This window comes from Emys orbicularis, chromosome 11 (genome assembly GCF_028017835.1).
Source record: "Emys orbicularis isolate rEmyOrb1 chromosome 11, rEmyOrb1.hap1, whole genome shotgun sequence".
NCBI classification, from domain to species: Eukaryota; Metazoa; Chordata; order Testudines; family Emydidae; genus Emys; species Emys orbicularis.
In genome coordinates, this window is record NC_088693.1 from 9901735 (window position 1) to 9918362 (window position 16628).

The 16628-nt window shown below is 45.9% G+C and overlaps 1 protein-coding gene across 1 annotated transcript in view; it reads left to right on the forward strand.

Moving 5' to 3' along the window:
• Positions 1-7577: 7577 nt before the first annotated feature.
• SLC15A2 (solute carrier family 15 member 2) overlaps positions 7578-16628 on the forward strand; it is a 55225-nt gene continuing 46174 nt past the window's right edge. Inside the window, exons 1-3 of the mRNA XM_065413486.1 lie at positions 7578-7709; positions 14094-14181; positions 15841-15982. Of these exons, the coding sequence (XP_065269558.1) occupies positions 7605-7709; positions 14094-14181; positions 15841-15982 (335 nt within the window). The 5' untranslated portion in view covers positions 7578-7604. The remainder of the gene's footprint in view (positions 7710-14093; positions 14182-15840; positions 15983-16628) is intronic.

A 16628-nucleotide genomic window follows, 5' to 3' on the forward strand; every position in this document is an offset into this window, starting at 1 on the left:
ATGATGTCAAAACAGGAGGTTTAGACAATTTCAAAACTTTTTTCAAAATTTTTGTTTGAAGCAGGAAGTTCGTCCAAACGGACCCTTTCCCACATTGGCATTTTTAGATGGAAAACCATTTAGTCATAAATTTTCTGATTGGCTTTGCCACTTAAATCATGCTCTGAGAGCACATGACTTTACAGCTGAGTCTGCGCTAACTTACACCAAGGGCTGAATTAGACCCCAGGGTCAGGGGAGTACAAAAGTGTCTTTATTTGTATTGATGTAAAGCCTAGAGGCACCCGTCAGGATCAGGTCTACTGTGCTATGCACCGTACTCAACACATAACAGACCGTCCCTGCTGCAAAGAGTTGGGAGAAAAGTAAGAGAGCAAAGAAGGAAGGAAGCTGAAAGCTCTGCAGAAAACCCATTCTACAGTAAGTTTAAAATTGGAGGCACCTCTGAGCAAATCTTTGAAGGGAAAGAATTGCAATAGCAGGCAAACAGAGGAAAGGTTGAAAGGGAACATTTGTACTGGTGAATGAAGAAGAAATTTAAAGAGAAGAAATTCAACCCCAGCTGCTTTCCCCTGTCTCTCACATGTCATTAGCACTATTTATTACCATAGGCCCCAATCAGGAGCCCGTGTGCTTATACTGGGGAGATAACGTCCCTGCCTTGAAGAGCTTACCATCAAAGGCCTTGATATTACAAACACTGAAGCACATGAGTAACTTTATCTCTGTGAGCAGCCCCGTTGGATTTCTTCTCCTTTCACCACTACAACTTTTACCTTTCACCCTTTTCTTTTATTTCCCTCTGACTGTCATTTTTTTTCCCTTCTATCCATCCTGACAGATGGAGGTCAATGGAATTATATAAACTTACGTACATGCTTAGGTATCTGTGGGATCAGGAACTAAGAAGACAATTGCCACATGACAGAGGAAAAAGAGGGAAAGCTATATCATACAGACAACAATTGTACATAAATATTATGTTCACATAATCATATTGAAATGATTATTCCCTCCCCTAAGCCTAGACATTGTTTGTTAGCAGATCTCTTATAGGCTTGGCTGGTAGCAGTGAGCCTTGAAGAGGGATTTGAAAGAGGAGAGAGGGGTGAGTTGATGGATCAGTTCAGGGAAAAGCATTCCATACAGAATGGAAGAAAGGGCACAGATATTTGTAGGACCAATGGACAAAGATGGTGGAGGCTGGGCCTGTTGGGAGACTGGAGTGGACACGAAGGATGCAATCATAGACAAGAGCAGAGAAGTAGGGATGGGCGGAGCTGTGAAAAGTCTGTAAGAAGAGGGCAAGAAGTTTGAATATAATATGGTGGGGGAAAGGGTAAATCAGCAAAGAAGGGGAATTGGGGTAATGAGATTAGAGTGATGGAGGGAAAATCCTAGCAGCCGTATTTTGAATGGATTGAAGGATTGGAGTCAGGCTTGGGAGGCCGGAAAAGAGAAGGTTGTGAAAATCAAGCTGGGAGATGTTGCTGATGAGATGGGCTAGGGGGAGGAGGAAGAGAGGACAGGATCATGGAAACTCAGGGCAGGTGAGGAGGGTGTGGTCAGCAGTGTCAAAGCAGAAAAGAACTCAAAGAGGATGAGGATGGATTAGAGGCCCTGAGATGTGGCAACAAAGGGGTCATTAGAGACCTGTGTTTCACATCACTGCTCAGCCAACTGAGCTTTGCCGCAAGCCATTCCCCCTTCCTTTGACTGTCTGGAGAAGGGGCCTTCCCCTATTGAAAAGCCCTATAGACTAGAATAGACAGTGATAACCTTTCTATTATAGGGTTTTTGAAAAATAAATAATTATAAATAAACCCAATAAAATTAGATTCTGTTTATTAAAATTCCTATTGTCCAGTGTACACTGGACAACTGTGGATTAGCAAACTCGCATTGTTTTAAGTATATCGAGATGTTTGGGTCATCACTGGAGGATGGTAGCAGCTCATGGGGGGTGGGGGGGAGGGAAAGACAGGCACTCATTTCTCTGTAGGGAGATATTGTGGCTTCCCTTTAGAGGTTAGTTCAGGGGAAACATGAAAGGCAAGTAAAAAAATTGTGCAAAAGAAATGATTTGTTTACAGGGCTCCTTGTTACATTAAGGTACGGGAGGTGAAGAAAGGGCTCTGTGCATGATGAATGGGGCATCAATTTAATAAAGGCTAGTACACCGGATGCAAGAAGAGCTTAGAATTAAAGTTGGCCTGTTAAGAGTTGATGAAGCCCCTCTCGGAACAGAGTTAACTACTGTTGCATGCACTCAGGTAAGGCCAGATCTGCAGCTGCTGTGTACTGCAGTAGCTCCTTCCAAGTCAATAGGGCTATGCTGGTTTATGCCAGCTGTAGATCTGGCCCTAAGTAGTCTTGGGTCAAAAGCCTGTTCCCTCAACAGCATAATAATCCTATTTAACACCCCCGCCTCCCGGCACAGCTGAAACGAAATGTGATTTCTCAAGAATATCTACCGTGAAAAACATAGGGAACATTATGACTATAATTTACCAATAGTCTACATGTGTGGCCTGTCCATGCTTGATTTTCTGTCTACAGAAGTTGAGAATAAATAACTTCAGCTCCTCTTGAAAGTGAAAAATCAAAATACTCAAAAACCAGTGGGAGAACACTTTAACCTGTCTGGTTATTCAATGACAGACCTGCGGGTGGCTATTTTACAACAGAAAAACTTCAAAAACAGACTCCAACGAGAGACTGCTGAGCTGGAATTGATATGCAAACTAGATACAATCAATTTAGGATTGAATAAGGACTGGGAATGGCTGAGCCATTACAAACATTGAATCTATCTCCCCTTGTAAGTATTCTCACACTTCTTATCAAACTGTCTGTACTGGGCTAGCTTGATTATCACTTCAAAAGTTTTTTTTCTCTTACTTAATTGGCCTCTCAGAGTTGGTAAGACAACTCCCACCTGTTCATACTCTCTGTATGTGTGTATATATATCTCCTCAATATATGTTCGATTCTATATGCATCCGAAGAAGTGGGTTGTAGCCCACGAAAGCTTATGCTCTAATAACTTTGTTAGTCTCTAAGGTGCCACAAGTACTCCTGTTCTTTTTGAAAAATCAAAGACTGTCCAATGGCATTTTATTGGTGATTAACTTGTCACTACAGTAAAGTGAAACATTAACAAAAGTTAAATAGATAAACAGGATCGCTCAGCAAGATTAATTTTCAGCAACGCAGGGCTGGGATCACACAGAGCACAGGAAATTGCAAACATGGCAAGGGAGAAAGGTACAAAGGAAACAGCAAAGAAAAACCAAACTGGTGAGAGATTTTATATTTGTTTTTCTTGCTAATTAAAAAAAAGACTGAGAGAGAGAATGCAAAGAAAATGCTGATGAGTCTAGCAGGATAGGGTTTCTTTCATCTTTGTTGGCTATGGGGTTTAGTGGTTAGAATGTGGGTCTGAGGCTCAAGATTCCTGGGTTCTATTCCTGACTCTGCCATTGATACGCTACTTAGCCTTTGGCAAATCACTTAACTTCATTGAACCAGATCTTCAGATAGTGTAAATCAGTGTAGTTCTGTTTCAGTCAATGCAGTTATGATATTTCACATCATCTAAGAATCTGGCCCTCTGTATCTCAGTTCATCTGGAAATTTACTCTTCTAAAAATATTTGGATTCAAGGTTCCATAGGGCGCTATATTATTATTGCCTTAGGAGGAGTCAAATTAGTACTTAAGAGTAATTAACCATTGGAACCATTTCCCAAGGGTTGTGGTGGAGTCTGCATCAGTGGCAATTTTAAAATCAAGATTGGATGTGTTTCTAAAAGATCTCTCTGGGAATTATTTTGGCAAAGTTCTCTGGCCTGTGTTATACAGGAGGTCAGACTAGATGATCACAATGGTCTCTTCTGGCCTTGGAATCTCTGAATCAAGTCAAAAAGAAGATCAGCAAAACAATGAAAATATTGCAATGAATGATATCACTAGTAGCAAATCTTCTCTAAGCGCAGAGTGGAAATAAGTGTACACAAATGCATTGGCCAGGGGGAAAGTAAGCAAGATACCCAAGGAAGTGATGCTGACTAAGGGAGATTAGACATTAGAGTCGGGAGAACCAGCCTGTCTCAATTGCAGCGTGCCCCCTTTGTCTCTCTGTGTGTTTACTCTCCTGTCAGCTTTTCACTGACATACCCTGGGTAGCCCCTCCTAATTCGCCCAATCACCTTGTCTTTTCTAGGCTCTTTGAGAATTCCTCTGATCCCAGGCTTTAGTGTATTCTTGGATGGAGCCAGACTGGGGGTATTCCCCAATAAATAGCTTTTCTATTTGTTTCCTCCAGGACTTTTATCGGTGTCAGTTATTTACCTTTCTGGCGCAGGCTGGAAGGCTTTTTCACTTTTAAGTTACTAGATCCCCTCCGGAGTAAGAGTCACCAGACTGCAGCAGGCAGCTGTGGGAGCCTGCAGGAAGGGTCAGAACAGGGATAGGAAATCCAGGAGAGTGGACACTAAGACCCAGGGGTGCCCCAAATTTTCAGGTGCCCTACGCAGCCACGTATTCCGCACATGCCTAAGGACAGCCCTGATGGTAAGACTGAGCCTGGAATGCTGAATTCAGTTCTCAGCCTTTTTTTGGCAATTGGAAGGAATTCAGAGAAGACCAACAAAACAGCTGATCTTGTAAGTCCCACTACAGCAGAAGGCTTATGAGACAGCCATTTGGAGCTGAGTTCTGTAGGAACAGCTCATGAGATTTTTGACATCAGTGAAACCAAACCAACCCCCTAGCCTAACATTAAATTAATCTGGGTCCAGATCCAAATACTGGCTCATTGAACCATCTTAAAATGTACAACGTCTTGAATCTGATTATAATTTTACTTGCACTGGTTTAAGACCAGTGTCACTCCATTGACTTCTCTTGAATTCCTCTTTACTGACACTGTTGTAACTAACACGAGAATCAGCTTAACAGAATTTAAGGCATTTGCAACAACCGTAGATGATCAAGTCTTATTTTGTATTCATTTGCATCTCCCCTTATTTTAGCTATTTTCAGGTTTATTCTCTTAATTCTGCAGAATCAGGGCTCATCTACACTACAGAGCCTATTTCAGCACAAGCAGGTTGGCTTAGCACTGTGTGTAGATGCAGTGTAAGACAATAGAAGGAGGAGTTTTTCTGCTGGTATAGGAACATCATCTCCTTGAATGACATTAGCAATGCCAACAGAAGCACTCTTCTGTCAGCATAGCTGCATCTACATGGAGGACGTTGTCAACATAGCCCTGTTGCTAGGGTGTGTGTGTTTTTTTTTCACCCTACCGGTAAAAGTTTTAGGTGTAGACCAAGCCTCATTTTCAGCGTCCCGTAAAACAAAATAACATTGATTGCCGGTGATATGAATTTTCCCCCATTTCTGTCTGCTAATCTCTGTTGGTCATTAATGATGTAAATATCTTTGCAATGCTTTTGGTAAGTTGTGTGCTAAGCCCATTGCCTGATACAAGTTTTCTTACTGGTTCTAAGTAAATCACTTAGCTTATGTAAAGCATGGGGTTGTTCACATGCTCAGGATAAGTAGGTGCAGGACTGTGGAAAAATCAAAGCATCTCATTGTACTAGCAGCACGGGAGTCCAGTCCCACATTTTCCATCCTGTTTTTATTACTGGTCTAGCTCGTTGGCTGCTGGAGTTCCCACTGCAAACCTGTGCATTGGTGAAGACCATAGCCTTCTGTTGGAGGGATGCCTGATGATACACCAGAAAAGCAGCTAGGGCCTGATGCAATGCTCACTGAAGTCAGTGGGAGTCTTTCCATTGACTTCAGTGAGCACTGGATCCGACTCATAATAATCAAGAGAAATATTTCAAATGGACATTTAGGTCTAGTGACTGACTCACTGGGTGACTGTGGGTAAGTCAACTCTCTCTCTGTGCTTCAGTCTCCTCATCTGTGAAATGGAGCTAATATTACCCACCTCACGGGAGACCAAATTAATGATCCGCTGTATATGCTCTGCGACCCTCAAATGAAAGGTTCTACTGTGCAGGCATGTAAGGTATTGTGACGATTAAAGATCAGGAGACGGACCTGCAGTATTTATGGAGTCAGCATAAGCATCCAAAAGTGGGGACAGGAGACCTTTCCTCACAGCTGTGCCAGCAGCTAGGGGTGCTGCATTCCCACCAATGCAGTGTATCTTGCACAGAGGCTGCCAGATTCTGACCGGGCCACCTTCTCAGCTGGTGCATTGAAGTCAACCTATGCTGGTCTGCTGCACAAGAGAAGATGTGTTCTTACTGATGATTAAGGTGCAGGGGGTAAAGCCAGGAATAAATTGGTGGGGTTTCCCTTTATGATCAAAAGGCAGTTTTCCTGTGCTCTTGTTGGACAAGTGTCTGGTTGTCCATATACAAGATGGTAATGGTCAGACCCAGGTGTCTCTAGACAGGGCAAAGTCATGGATCTTGGGGACGGGGGGACAGGAGCGCTTCAGGGAGTCTTGGTGGGTGTGGAAATGCAAGATGGGAAATTCCAGGAGGGAATGCATACGGGGCTTTATGGCAGGCAGTGTTGCGAGTGTGGGCAATGCAGCAGGGATATTTTTTGTGGAACAGAGCTCCACAGAGTCCCTTGTAGAAGATTTAAGGGGAGGGGCATATAAAGACGAAGGGCATTGGGTGTCTATTGGTCCAATCCTGCAAGGAGCTGAGCACCCTTAACTCCCATCGTCTTCAGTGGGAATCAAGGGATCACTGTACCATGCAGGAGTCATTCAGCACCATGGGGAGCACAACAGGAGGCCTCCAGAATGAAGGGTTTCTACGGGGGGAGGGATTTAGGCCTTCTCTCAGGGGGAAATGGGGCAGTGAATTGGGGGGTCCACTTGGGGCTGTCCTGGTGGAGCATGGGGGAGGGCTCTGTACGGAGGGAGCAAATTAAATGGTTCTACAGGGGAATGCAGGATTGCTGTGGGGAGCTGAATGCAGGGAAAATATCAAGTGTATCTATATGCTGAGAGGGACTTATTTAATGGGGTACAGGAACCCATCAGGTCTGCGGTCTGAAAGGGAAAGGTGCAGCAGAGGTTGGTGCAGCAAGTATAACCCACAGGTAGCTTGTTAGAGAGACAAGGTGGATGAGGTAATATCTTTTATGTTGTCACTGTGCTATCCATGGGGTACTTTTCTCCAGCCCACCATTTAGCTCTGGAAAGAATTTAATAAATCTGTTATTACTGAGACTGGCCTGAGATGCAAACTTTGCTCCTAAATCTGAGCTTCCACAGACTCCAGGGGTGTTTGGATCTGGCATTTGTTCTTGGGATCATATCTTTGTGGCACACGGATCTTTGTCGGGCTAGTTCATGCACGATAGCCGGGGGAGTGCCAAACAAACAATGCAAAGTGCTGAGAACCCAAATCCGTTAGTGATTTAGGATGAGCTACTACAACAGCTCTGTTGTTGTCATTCCTAGTATCATCCCCACCAGTGCAGAAATGGGCTTGATTAGGGTTAACTTAACTGAATCAAACTCCAAGCCCTGCGGTTGGAAGTCTTCCAGTCAACTCACAACAGCCACATAGCATGGTGTGAGACGAGGCGAGGAGGGAGATGAATGCTTTTCAGAAAAACAAATCCAAGGAAACTCTGTTCACTTTTATTCCTGTAGGAGATGATCCCCCCAAAGGAGGTTTCTCTTCTCAGAAAAAATCCCCGGTGAGTATTACATCGGGCTTCCTTTTTTTGCTTTCTGTTTTGTTCACTCCAAACCTCGCAGGATCGCTCTGTTCCTTCCCCTGTTGTGCTGTGCCTGCAGACAGACACTCCTTCTTGCCTTGGATTGGAATGAGCATGAAAAACTCAAAACAAAATCCCCTCTGCTAACCGGATTAAATTAAGAAAGGGCAGTTTATGGGGGAAAATGAGCTGTCAGATTCTTTGGGAAATGCAGCTTTGATTCCTGCCTTTTTCCTGGAGGCTCCTTCTCTGGCAGGATGGTTCCTTTGAAGTGAAGATTTGGAAGGCAGGGAGGAGTGTAGGGGCTCCGGAGTGGGCCTATTTATTTGCACAGTTTGTTGTAAAGCCACTAAAGAGGCAGTTTCCAGATGCTGCTGAGCAGTGAAACAGATGCGATGCTAGCACTGGCCATTGCCGCACATTCCAGTGCTCCCTCTCCAGAGTGAGAGGCTCTGGTTTAAATCTTCAGCTGAGATTTAAAGGCAGATCTAGCAAATCATTTTCTCGCCATGCAGCTTTGACATGTGTGCTGCCTCTCAGGCTAGTTCTCGTCAAGCGATTGAGACCTACGCATTTTGTCATGCTTCCACTGAGCCCAAAGTTTGCTTTTCCTGGACCTGACTTCTGGGGCCCATAAAAACGGCTGCTATTTTGTGCTTGTAAATGGGAATATTTGCTTTTAATTCTAGAGCCAATGGGAGTTAGGCACCTAAAACATACTTTTGAGGATCTGGGCCCTTAATCAATATACAGACACCTTCATATGGGGCCTGATTTTCAAAGGTGACGAGAGTCAACTTCCTTGGGATCTGTGAGTGCTCAACACTTCTGCAAATCATGCCCTTACCTAGGTAACAGATTCTTCCACCTCTGTATACTTTGAGGAGCTCATTACTCCAAGAGCAGCAGCACTGATTTCAATGGGACTAGTTGCAGAGGCAAGTGCTACTTACTACTCAGTGTCAGTAAGTGTGGCAGAAGCTGGTCCTAAGTATGGATTCAGTTGTCTAATTTTAGATACCCAAGTTTGAAAGTTTTGCCCCAAGGCCACAGAGCAAGTCAGTGATAGAGCTGGGACGACTCAGGATTTCTTAACTGTCAAGCCTGTGTTTGTTTTTATGCTGCCTCCTCCTGCTTCCTAGATAATGCCACACGCTGATGCAACATCAGCTTGGGAAGATACCACCTCATTGGTTCCTCGCTACACAACATTGCCACATCATGATGCTGAAGCCAAAACTAAGGACCCGATACTGCAGACAATTGCTACACGCAGCGTTGTAGTTACAGCTGGGCGAAGTTTTTCAGATGAAACTTTTTTTCACTGAAAAATGCAGTCAGGGTGACCAAAACATTTTACAAATCCATGTCGAATTTGCCATTGTTTTGGTTGGAAGAAAAGATGATTTCCCCCCCCCTAAAAAATCAAAATGTTTTGTTTCATTTGAAATGTTTGTTTTGTTTGAAACAAAATATTTTGATTTCTTTGATGCACAATGACTTTTCACATTGAAATTTACTTCAATTTTATTTTAAAAAATTAGAAAATGAAAAAATCCTCCAAAACGAAAGGAAATGTTTTGCTTCAAGTCAAACAAAACACTGCATGCCCCAAAAGGTGCCACAAGTACTCCTGTTATTTTTGCGGATACAGACTAACACGGCTGCTATTCTGAAACCAGCCCCAAAATGATTTTTTGATTTGCCAAAAACTTTATTTCTGGTTGACCTAAAGCAATTTCACCCTTCACCCCAATTTTTTCCAAATGACCAGAGAACCAAAAAGTCACAGCTCTGTTAGTGATCACTGATGTGAGAAGTGCAATTTGACTTCCAGTGGGTAGTAATCACTACATGTGGCAATAAGCGTCTGCAGAATTGGGCCCTAAATTTGTAACTTTTTTAATTTTCTGCACGCCAGCCGCACAGGACTGTGAAAATCAGGAATCTCTTGCAAATTTTTGGATGGGCTGAAATGTTCATGTAGTCTACTTTTATTTCTGTTTGCAAAAAAAGACAGAATTGCATACTTCCCTTTCTCTGCTTTTTCTTGATAACAAACCACTTGTTGGAGAAAGGCAGACATTACACTCTGGGGTGTGAACGTGTGTGTGCCTGGGCGTGCATCCACACTTGCAATATTTACAAGTTTTTATGATTTGGGGGTTAATTAACAAGGGGTGCTAGTGCAGAAATCTGAGGAATTAAGCCACCTTGTGTAGGATTTTGCTTACAAACTGTATTCCAGACTTTATAGCTACAGAGTAAATAATAAATAACATTAATAACAATTGCTCAACCTGGGCACATGGTCAGAAGGTTTCTGAAGAAACAGGTATGATGGCTGAAGTCTTTATCCCATAGATAAGAGATGAAAAATTTGTTTGAAATGATGCACCAAAATATTTGTGTTTAGACAAATGGGGTTAAATTCTTGATGGTTTAATTTTTTATTCTTTTTTAGTTTACTCATACTGTCTTTCATTGCTCTTGTACATTCCTGGCAAAAAAAAGTATTGTTAAGCTGGTATTTGAGGTTAAAATATTCTGTCACTCCAGGAATTAAAATAAACCCAAATGCCTCAATATTTGGGCGTGCTTAAATAAACATATCTATTTTGGCATCTGTATTTGTGTTTTGTGAACCATTTTTGAGGCTGAAAAAAGAGGAGATCAGTATTGCCATCTTTCAGGAGCTAAAATCTACTGGGAAGACCAGATCTCATGTCATTTTGGCCCCATAATATGGCTCTTTAAGAAATTAAAAGCACAAACACCACCCATGAGTAGGCTATGATTTAGTCAGGGCTATTTTTAGTAAAAGTCATGGACAGGTCACGGGCAATAAACAAAAATTCACAGCCCGTGACCTGTCCATGATTTTTACTAAAAATACCTGTGACTAAATCTTGGGGTGATGCCTGGGGCCATCGGCACTAGCTGCCGGGGCCAGCAGACTGCGGCTGCTCCAGCCGGCCGCCCGGGGACCACTGCTGGGGCCAGTGGATCGCAGCTCCTCCAGCCGGCTGCCTGGGAACCGCTGCAGGGGCCAGCAGACCACGGCTGCTCCGGCCGCCCTGGGACTGCTGCCAGGGGCCGCCCGAGCAGTGGCTGGTGTGGCTGTCCCCGGACCTGGAGCCAGCTGCTTGGGCGGCCCTGGGGTCAGCCACACTGGCCACTGCAGAAATCACGGAAGTCGAGGAAAGTCACGGAATCCATGACTTCTACAACCTCAGTGACAGACACTGAGCCCTACCCACGAGTCAGGCCATGTCTGCACTACAAACTTTGGCTGATACAAGTTATGTTGGCATAAAGTCACTGCAGTTAATATGTCACTCGTGCATGACTACTTGGCTTCTACATCTATATGCATCCGAAGAAGTGGGCTGTAGCCCACGAAAGCTTATGCTCTAATAAATTTGTTAGTCTCTAAGGGCTAGTCTACACTTACGCGGTAGTTCGACGGCTGCGGATCGAAGTTCCGAGTTCGATTTATCGCGTCTGGTGTGGACGCGATAAATCGAACCAGGAAGTGATCCCCGTCGACTGCGGTACTCCAGCTCGGCGAGAGGAGTACCGCAAAGTCGACGGGGGAGCCTGCCTGCCGCGTGTGGACCGCGGTAAATTCGAAGTAAGGTATGTCGAATTCAGCTACGTTATTCACGTAGCTGAATTTGCGTACCTTACTTCGACTTGGGGGGTAAGTGTAGACCAGGCCTAAGGTGCCACAAGTACTCCTGTTCTTTTTGCGGATACAGACTAACACGGCTGCTACTCTGAAACTTGGCTTCTACGGGTACTCACCAGGAGTACTTGTGTCTCTGCATAGTGCGGTGCACCATGGGTAGGTATCCCAGTGTGCAATTTGCCACTGCACTGTCTTTGGGGAAGTTTTGGCAATGCATGGTAGTGCAGAAATGAATCATGCAGAGATAACTGGGAGCAAGGGAGCAAGTTCTCAGCATGCAACTTTCTCCATCCCATTATGTCATCCATACCCCATCATTTTCACGCCTTTTTAAAAAATCCCATGAGCTCACACAGCCCTCCTTGCTGTCTGCCATCTCTGACAGTAGTCTGGAACCTGCAAAGCTCTGCACTATTGTCACAAGTATTGAAGCACCAGATCCTCAAGGCCATTTGGGGAGTTGGTGTTAGTGCGTGGCCATAATGGGGTGCTTACATTGGTGGGATTAAAATTAAAGTGTAGACACGTGCACAACGAGGTCGATGCAAGGTGACTTATGTCCACCTAACTTTGCAGTGTAGACCCAGCCTCCGGGTGTAAAGAGTCCCTCTCTCTTACTACCTGGGGCTGTCTCTAATTGGTATGGGATAGGCCGTGTTCTGAAGAGTCACATCCCCTGTTGTGAGGAAGCGAGGCTAAGCAGGCGATGCATGGACAAAGAGCGTATAGAAGGAATGACTGAGGCACACTCTGTGGTCCTGTCAAGACTCATTTGTGTTTAAATGAAATCCCTTGAGTTTTTACTCTGAGAGGGTAAAGCTAGCCTCGGTTAGGTGAGATTCAGTGAAATAGCAGCCAAGCTCAGAGGAATTATACACCAGTCATTGTATTTTTTAAAAAAAAAATCTACTGATACCACAACATTGCTCTGTTCTTGGAATAAGAGAGAGGGGCAGTTACTCTGTGATAAAGGCAGGTTAAGTACTGACTCCAGCCACAGTCGGAGTAAACTAGAGACAGAATCTGGGGGAAGAGGGGTGCAGAACTGGTGAGTGGGCAGAACTGAATTGACCGGGGAAGGGAGTGCCGAATAGATGAATTAGGCCGGGGGATACAGATTGGCAAAATTGGAAGGAGCTGGTCTTCTCCCTCGTTGTAAAGCTGGTGGGACAGTTCCATGTGCCTGGGGCAAGAGAGCCTGGTGGGAGATGGCGGAGCGCTGCTGTGACAGCCCAGGGGCAGCCACGGCAACCGAGAGTGATGGAACTGCTAAGACGAATCCTCAGTGGAAAAAGCAGCACCGGGTGGGGAGGGACAGTGGGTGTCCTGCTCAGAAGGACACTGCAGAAGGAGCGGTGGGGAGAGAAGGGGACTCACTGGAGGGAATCCCAGCCGCAGCAGGAGTAGCAGATGAACCCTGACTCCTGCTCATTGATGGAGGAGTAGCCATGGGAGTGAGGGAGCAAAAGAAAAGCGGAAGGAAGTTCAGACCTCAGCGGGTGGAACATGCCTGGGGGAGGGGCAGGTGACCCTAGGGTTGCCGAGTGTCTGGTTTTCGACTGGAACACCCAGTCGAAAAGGGACCCTGAAGGTTCCGGTCAGCACTGCTGACCAGGCTGTTAAAAGTCCGGTCAGCGGCGCACCAGGGCTAAGGCAGGCTCCTTGCCTGCCGTGGCCCCGTGCGGCTCCCGGAAGCAGCGGCATGTCCCCCGTCCATCTCCTAATCATAGGGACAGCCAGGGGGCTCCGCATGCTGCCCACCACCCCAAGCGCCAGCTCCGCAGCTCCCATTGGCCAGGAACCGCGAGCAATGGGAGCTGCAGGGGCAGTGTCTGTGGATGGGGTAGCACACAGAGCCGCCTGGCCATGCCTCCGCATAGGAGCCAGAGGGGGGACGTGCCGCTGCATCCGGGAGCTGCTTGAGGTAAGCGCTGCCCGGAGCCTGCAACCCTGACCCCCTCCTGCGCCCCTGCCCCAGCCCTGATCCCCATCCTACCCTCCAAAACCCCACATCCCCAGCCCCACCCTGGAGTCTGCACCCCCAGCGGAAGCCTTCCCCCGCCCGCACTCCACTCCCCCGCCCCAACCCCCTGACTCAGCCCGGAGCCCCCTCCCATACGCCGAACCCCTCAGCTCCATCCCCCAGCCTGGATCCCCCTCCTGCACCCCAAACCCTTCATCCCTGGCCCCACCCCGGAGCCTGCACCCCTAGTCAGAGCCCTCACCCCCTCCCGCACCCCAACCCCTTGAGCCAGCCCAGTGAAAATGAGCAAGTGAATGAGGGTGGGGAGAATGAGCGACAGAGGGAAGGGGGATGGAGTGAGCAGGGGGTGGGGCCTCAGAGAAGGAGTGGGGTAGGGGGCAGGGCAAGGGTGTTCAGTTTTGTGCGAGTAGAAAGTTGGCAACCCTAGGCGACCCACCTAGGAGAACCTTGACTGCAGCAGTAACCATGGCTGGCAGGGAGCAGCCCATCCTCGGTGCCTGATTTTCACCAGTGTGCCAGAACTACAAGGCTGGGATGTGGATGTTGATCTCCTTGGAATTTGGGATGTTTGGCTGTGAGATTTTGGATTGGACCCATCTCTGACATCAACTGCACATAGCCTATGGGAAGACGTTGCTGGGACCAATGCTTTTCACAAAGCCAGCATGTTCCTATTTGTTTCCCATAGAAACTATGTGGCACCAACTACCCGCTCAGCATTGCCTTCATCGTGGTGAACGAGTTCTGCGAGCGCTTCTCCTACTATGGCATGAAAGGTACATGGTGTATCTAATAACCCTGCTTTGCTTTGCTTGTCAGGGCCCCCCTCACCCTGGTCTGTTGTCTTCAAATATACGCCCATTGCTATATTGCACATTGACTCAGAGAGAATTCTTCAAAGTATCAGTTTAGCTAATTTAAACCTGATGTGCATCCTGGGTCAGGTTTTCCCGTGGCTTCTAATTTTGTCCACAGACTCTGGTTTGTGTGTGCACTTTTTGCATTTACACGAGCAATGTGGGAAACTATGTGGGCAAGGGCATGCTCACCCAAAACTTGCTTGTGTAAAATCAGAGGCTAGGATTGGGCTGGCGGAAAAATATGTCCCTTTATGCACTCTGGACATCGATACACTTACAAATAGAGGGGGCCTGAAACCAGACTAGCCCATCAGAACCCCTTCCAATTTCAGTGGGTGGGAGGGTCAGATTTGAAACCACGGATCCACATTTGCACCTACAGGTTTGGTTTCAGATCAGATGCCAAACTGGGAAAGGGGCTTCTATCTGACATAGCTGGAATCTCCCCGTGAGGTTGCAGTCTCAGAGATTCACTTGGTCTTGCTAGATTTCCACCATTCAATATCAGCTGATTTCAGGACAGCTTTGCCATATGGGACCAACCATTTGCAGATTTGTGGACAATAATGAATTCTAATCCAAATCTTAATCCTTGATACGGTAGCAAAATGAGCCCTAGTCTTAACCTGATCCCAACACTGCCTCCTCGTGTCACCTTTGCTTACAGGGTGCAGCACAATCTTTGGCAGCCTCTGTTCCAGCCCATAGGCTGGTGAAGCAGCTGCTTCTGTTCCACATGCCTCTGTAGGTTTCTAAGCAGCTGGATCTGTAAAAACACAAATCCTGTAGCCCTGCCCTGGTCTCCCTTGAAACTGACCTTGCACATTGGTTGCTGCACAGAATAATGTGGAGATCTACCACATGGCTATTCCACCCTAACTGCCCACCATGCTACCCTCTCCCTGTGGTTTTAAACCTCCTGGCTGTCCTTATACCAGCCTTACCCAAAAGGAGTGAATATCACCCTTACTGAATTCGTTCAGGTGACAGACATCCAGATCCTGTCCTTGTATAAGTCAAAGCCCTAGCTGAACTCAGGATCAGCCTCATAAAAGAAAACAGGCCCATTACATGTCACCTCACTGTCCACATGTAACTACTGAACTGCTGTGGACCACTGATGCTCAGGGCACGTGTCCTCAGGCAGAGGAGGAGTGTACTGCATACTGGCAGAATGTGGGTCTTTGTCCCCCTCTAAAAGCTGGACTATGTTAAGGAGTTTATAAGTCTGCTTCTGTGTCCAAGATGATGACTTGTTCCTTTAGCTCAGGTAGGAGGGGCTCATGATATTAAATATGGAGGTCCTGGATTTGATCCTAGCTAGGGGCCCTATTACTATAGTATAAAAGGATCTAATGAGAAGTGTAATGATACCTGACCGCAAGACAGGCAGGGAAAGAAAAGTCACAAAGGCGAGTCCAAGACTTTTAATTCTTTCCATGCCATTGTGTGCATCATAGTCTTATACAAACAATTCAGTTGATCTTAGTCCCAGTGATTTAACACACCTTGTTCACCTGCCTGGTTGTGTGTATGGATTATCTGACCTGTTTTGTTTGTTTCCTTTTTTTCAAGCCGTGCTGACTTTGTATTTTCTCAATTTCCTCCACTGGGATGAGAACTTATCCACCACCATGTACCATGCCTTTTCAGGCCTGTGTTATTTCACACCTGTCATTGGAGCTCTCATCGCCGACACATGGCTGGGAAAATTCAAGTAAGGAAGGAAACCTCTTTAGTTCAAATATACTAACCGCCAGCTTTTCCCCTCCAATAATGAGTGAACAGCTGATATGCTTGCTGAAACCTATCATTTTCAGGGCTGCCATAAAAGAAGTGCTTCAGCACTCACACTTGGGGAATCATGATGTGTGTATTGTGGTGGCAAAATATTGTGGTGATGAGGCACAGGATTCCAAGATACCCCGTGAGGCTCAAGGTACCTGTAGAGCACGGTGGTTGGCATGGTATAAAAACCAAGAGAGAGAAGATGCTGGAGCACTACTTTTAATAATGCTCTGTATTTCTCTTCCACCTGAGGCTCAATAAATGATTTACAATGATTAACAAATTAAACCCCATAAGTCCCGTCTGAGGTAGGCAACCATTATTTCGCTAATTTACAGATGAGGAATCTGAGGTACATTTGCAAACTTAACACCATCAAATTAGGCCTCAATAAAGTCTGGGAATGGCTGGGTCACTACAAGACGTAATCTCCCATCAACTGTTGAGTATGGGCCATCCACCCTGATGGAATTGGCATCGTTAGCACTACAAAAAGTAATTTTTACTCTGTTGACATTCACACCTTCTTGTCAACTGTTGGGAAGGGGACACATCCACCCTGACTGAATCATTGA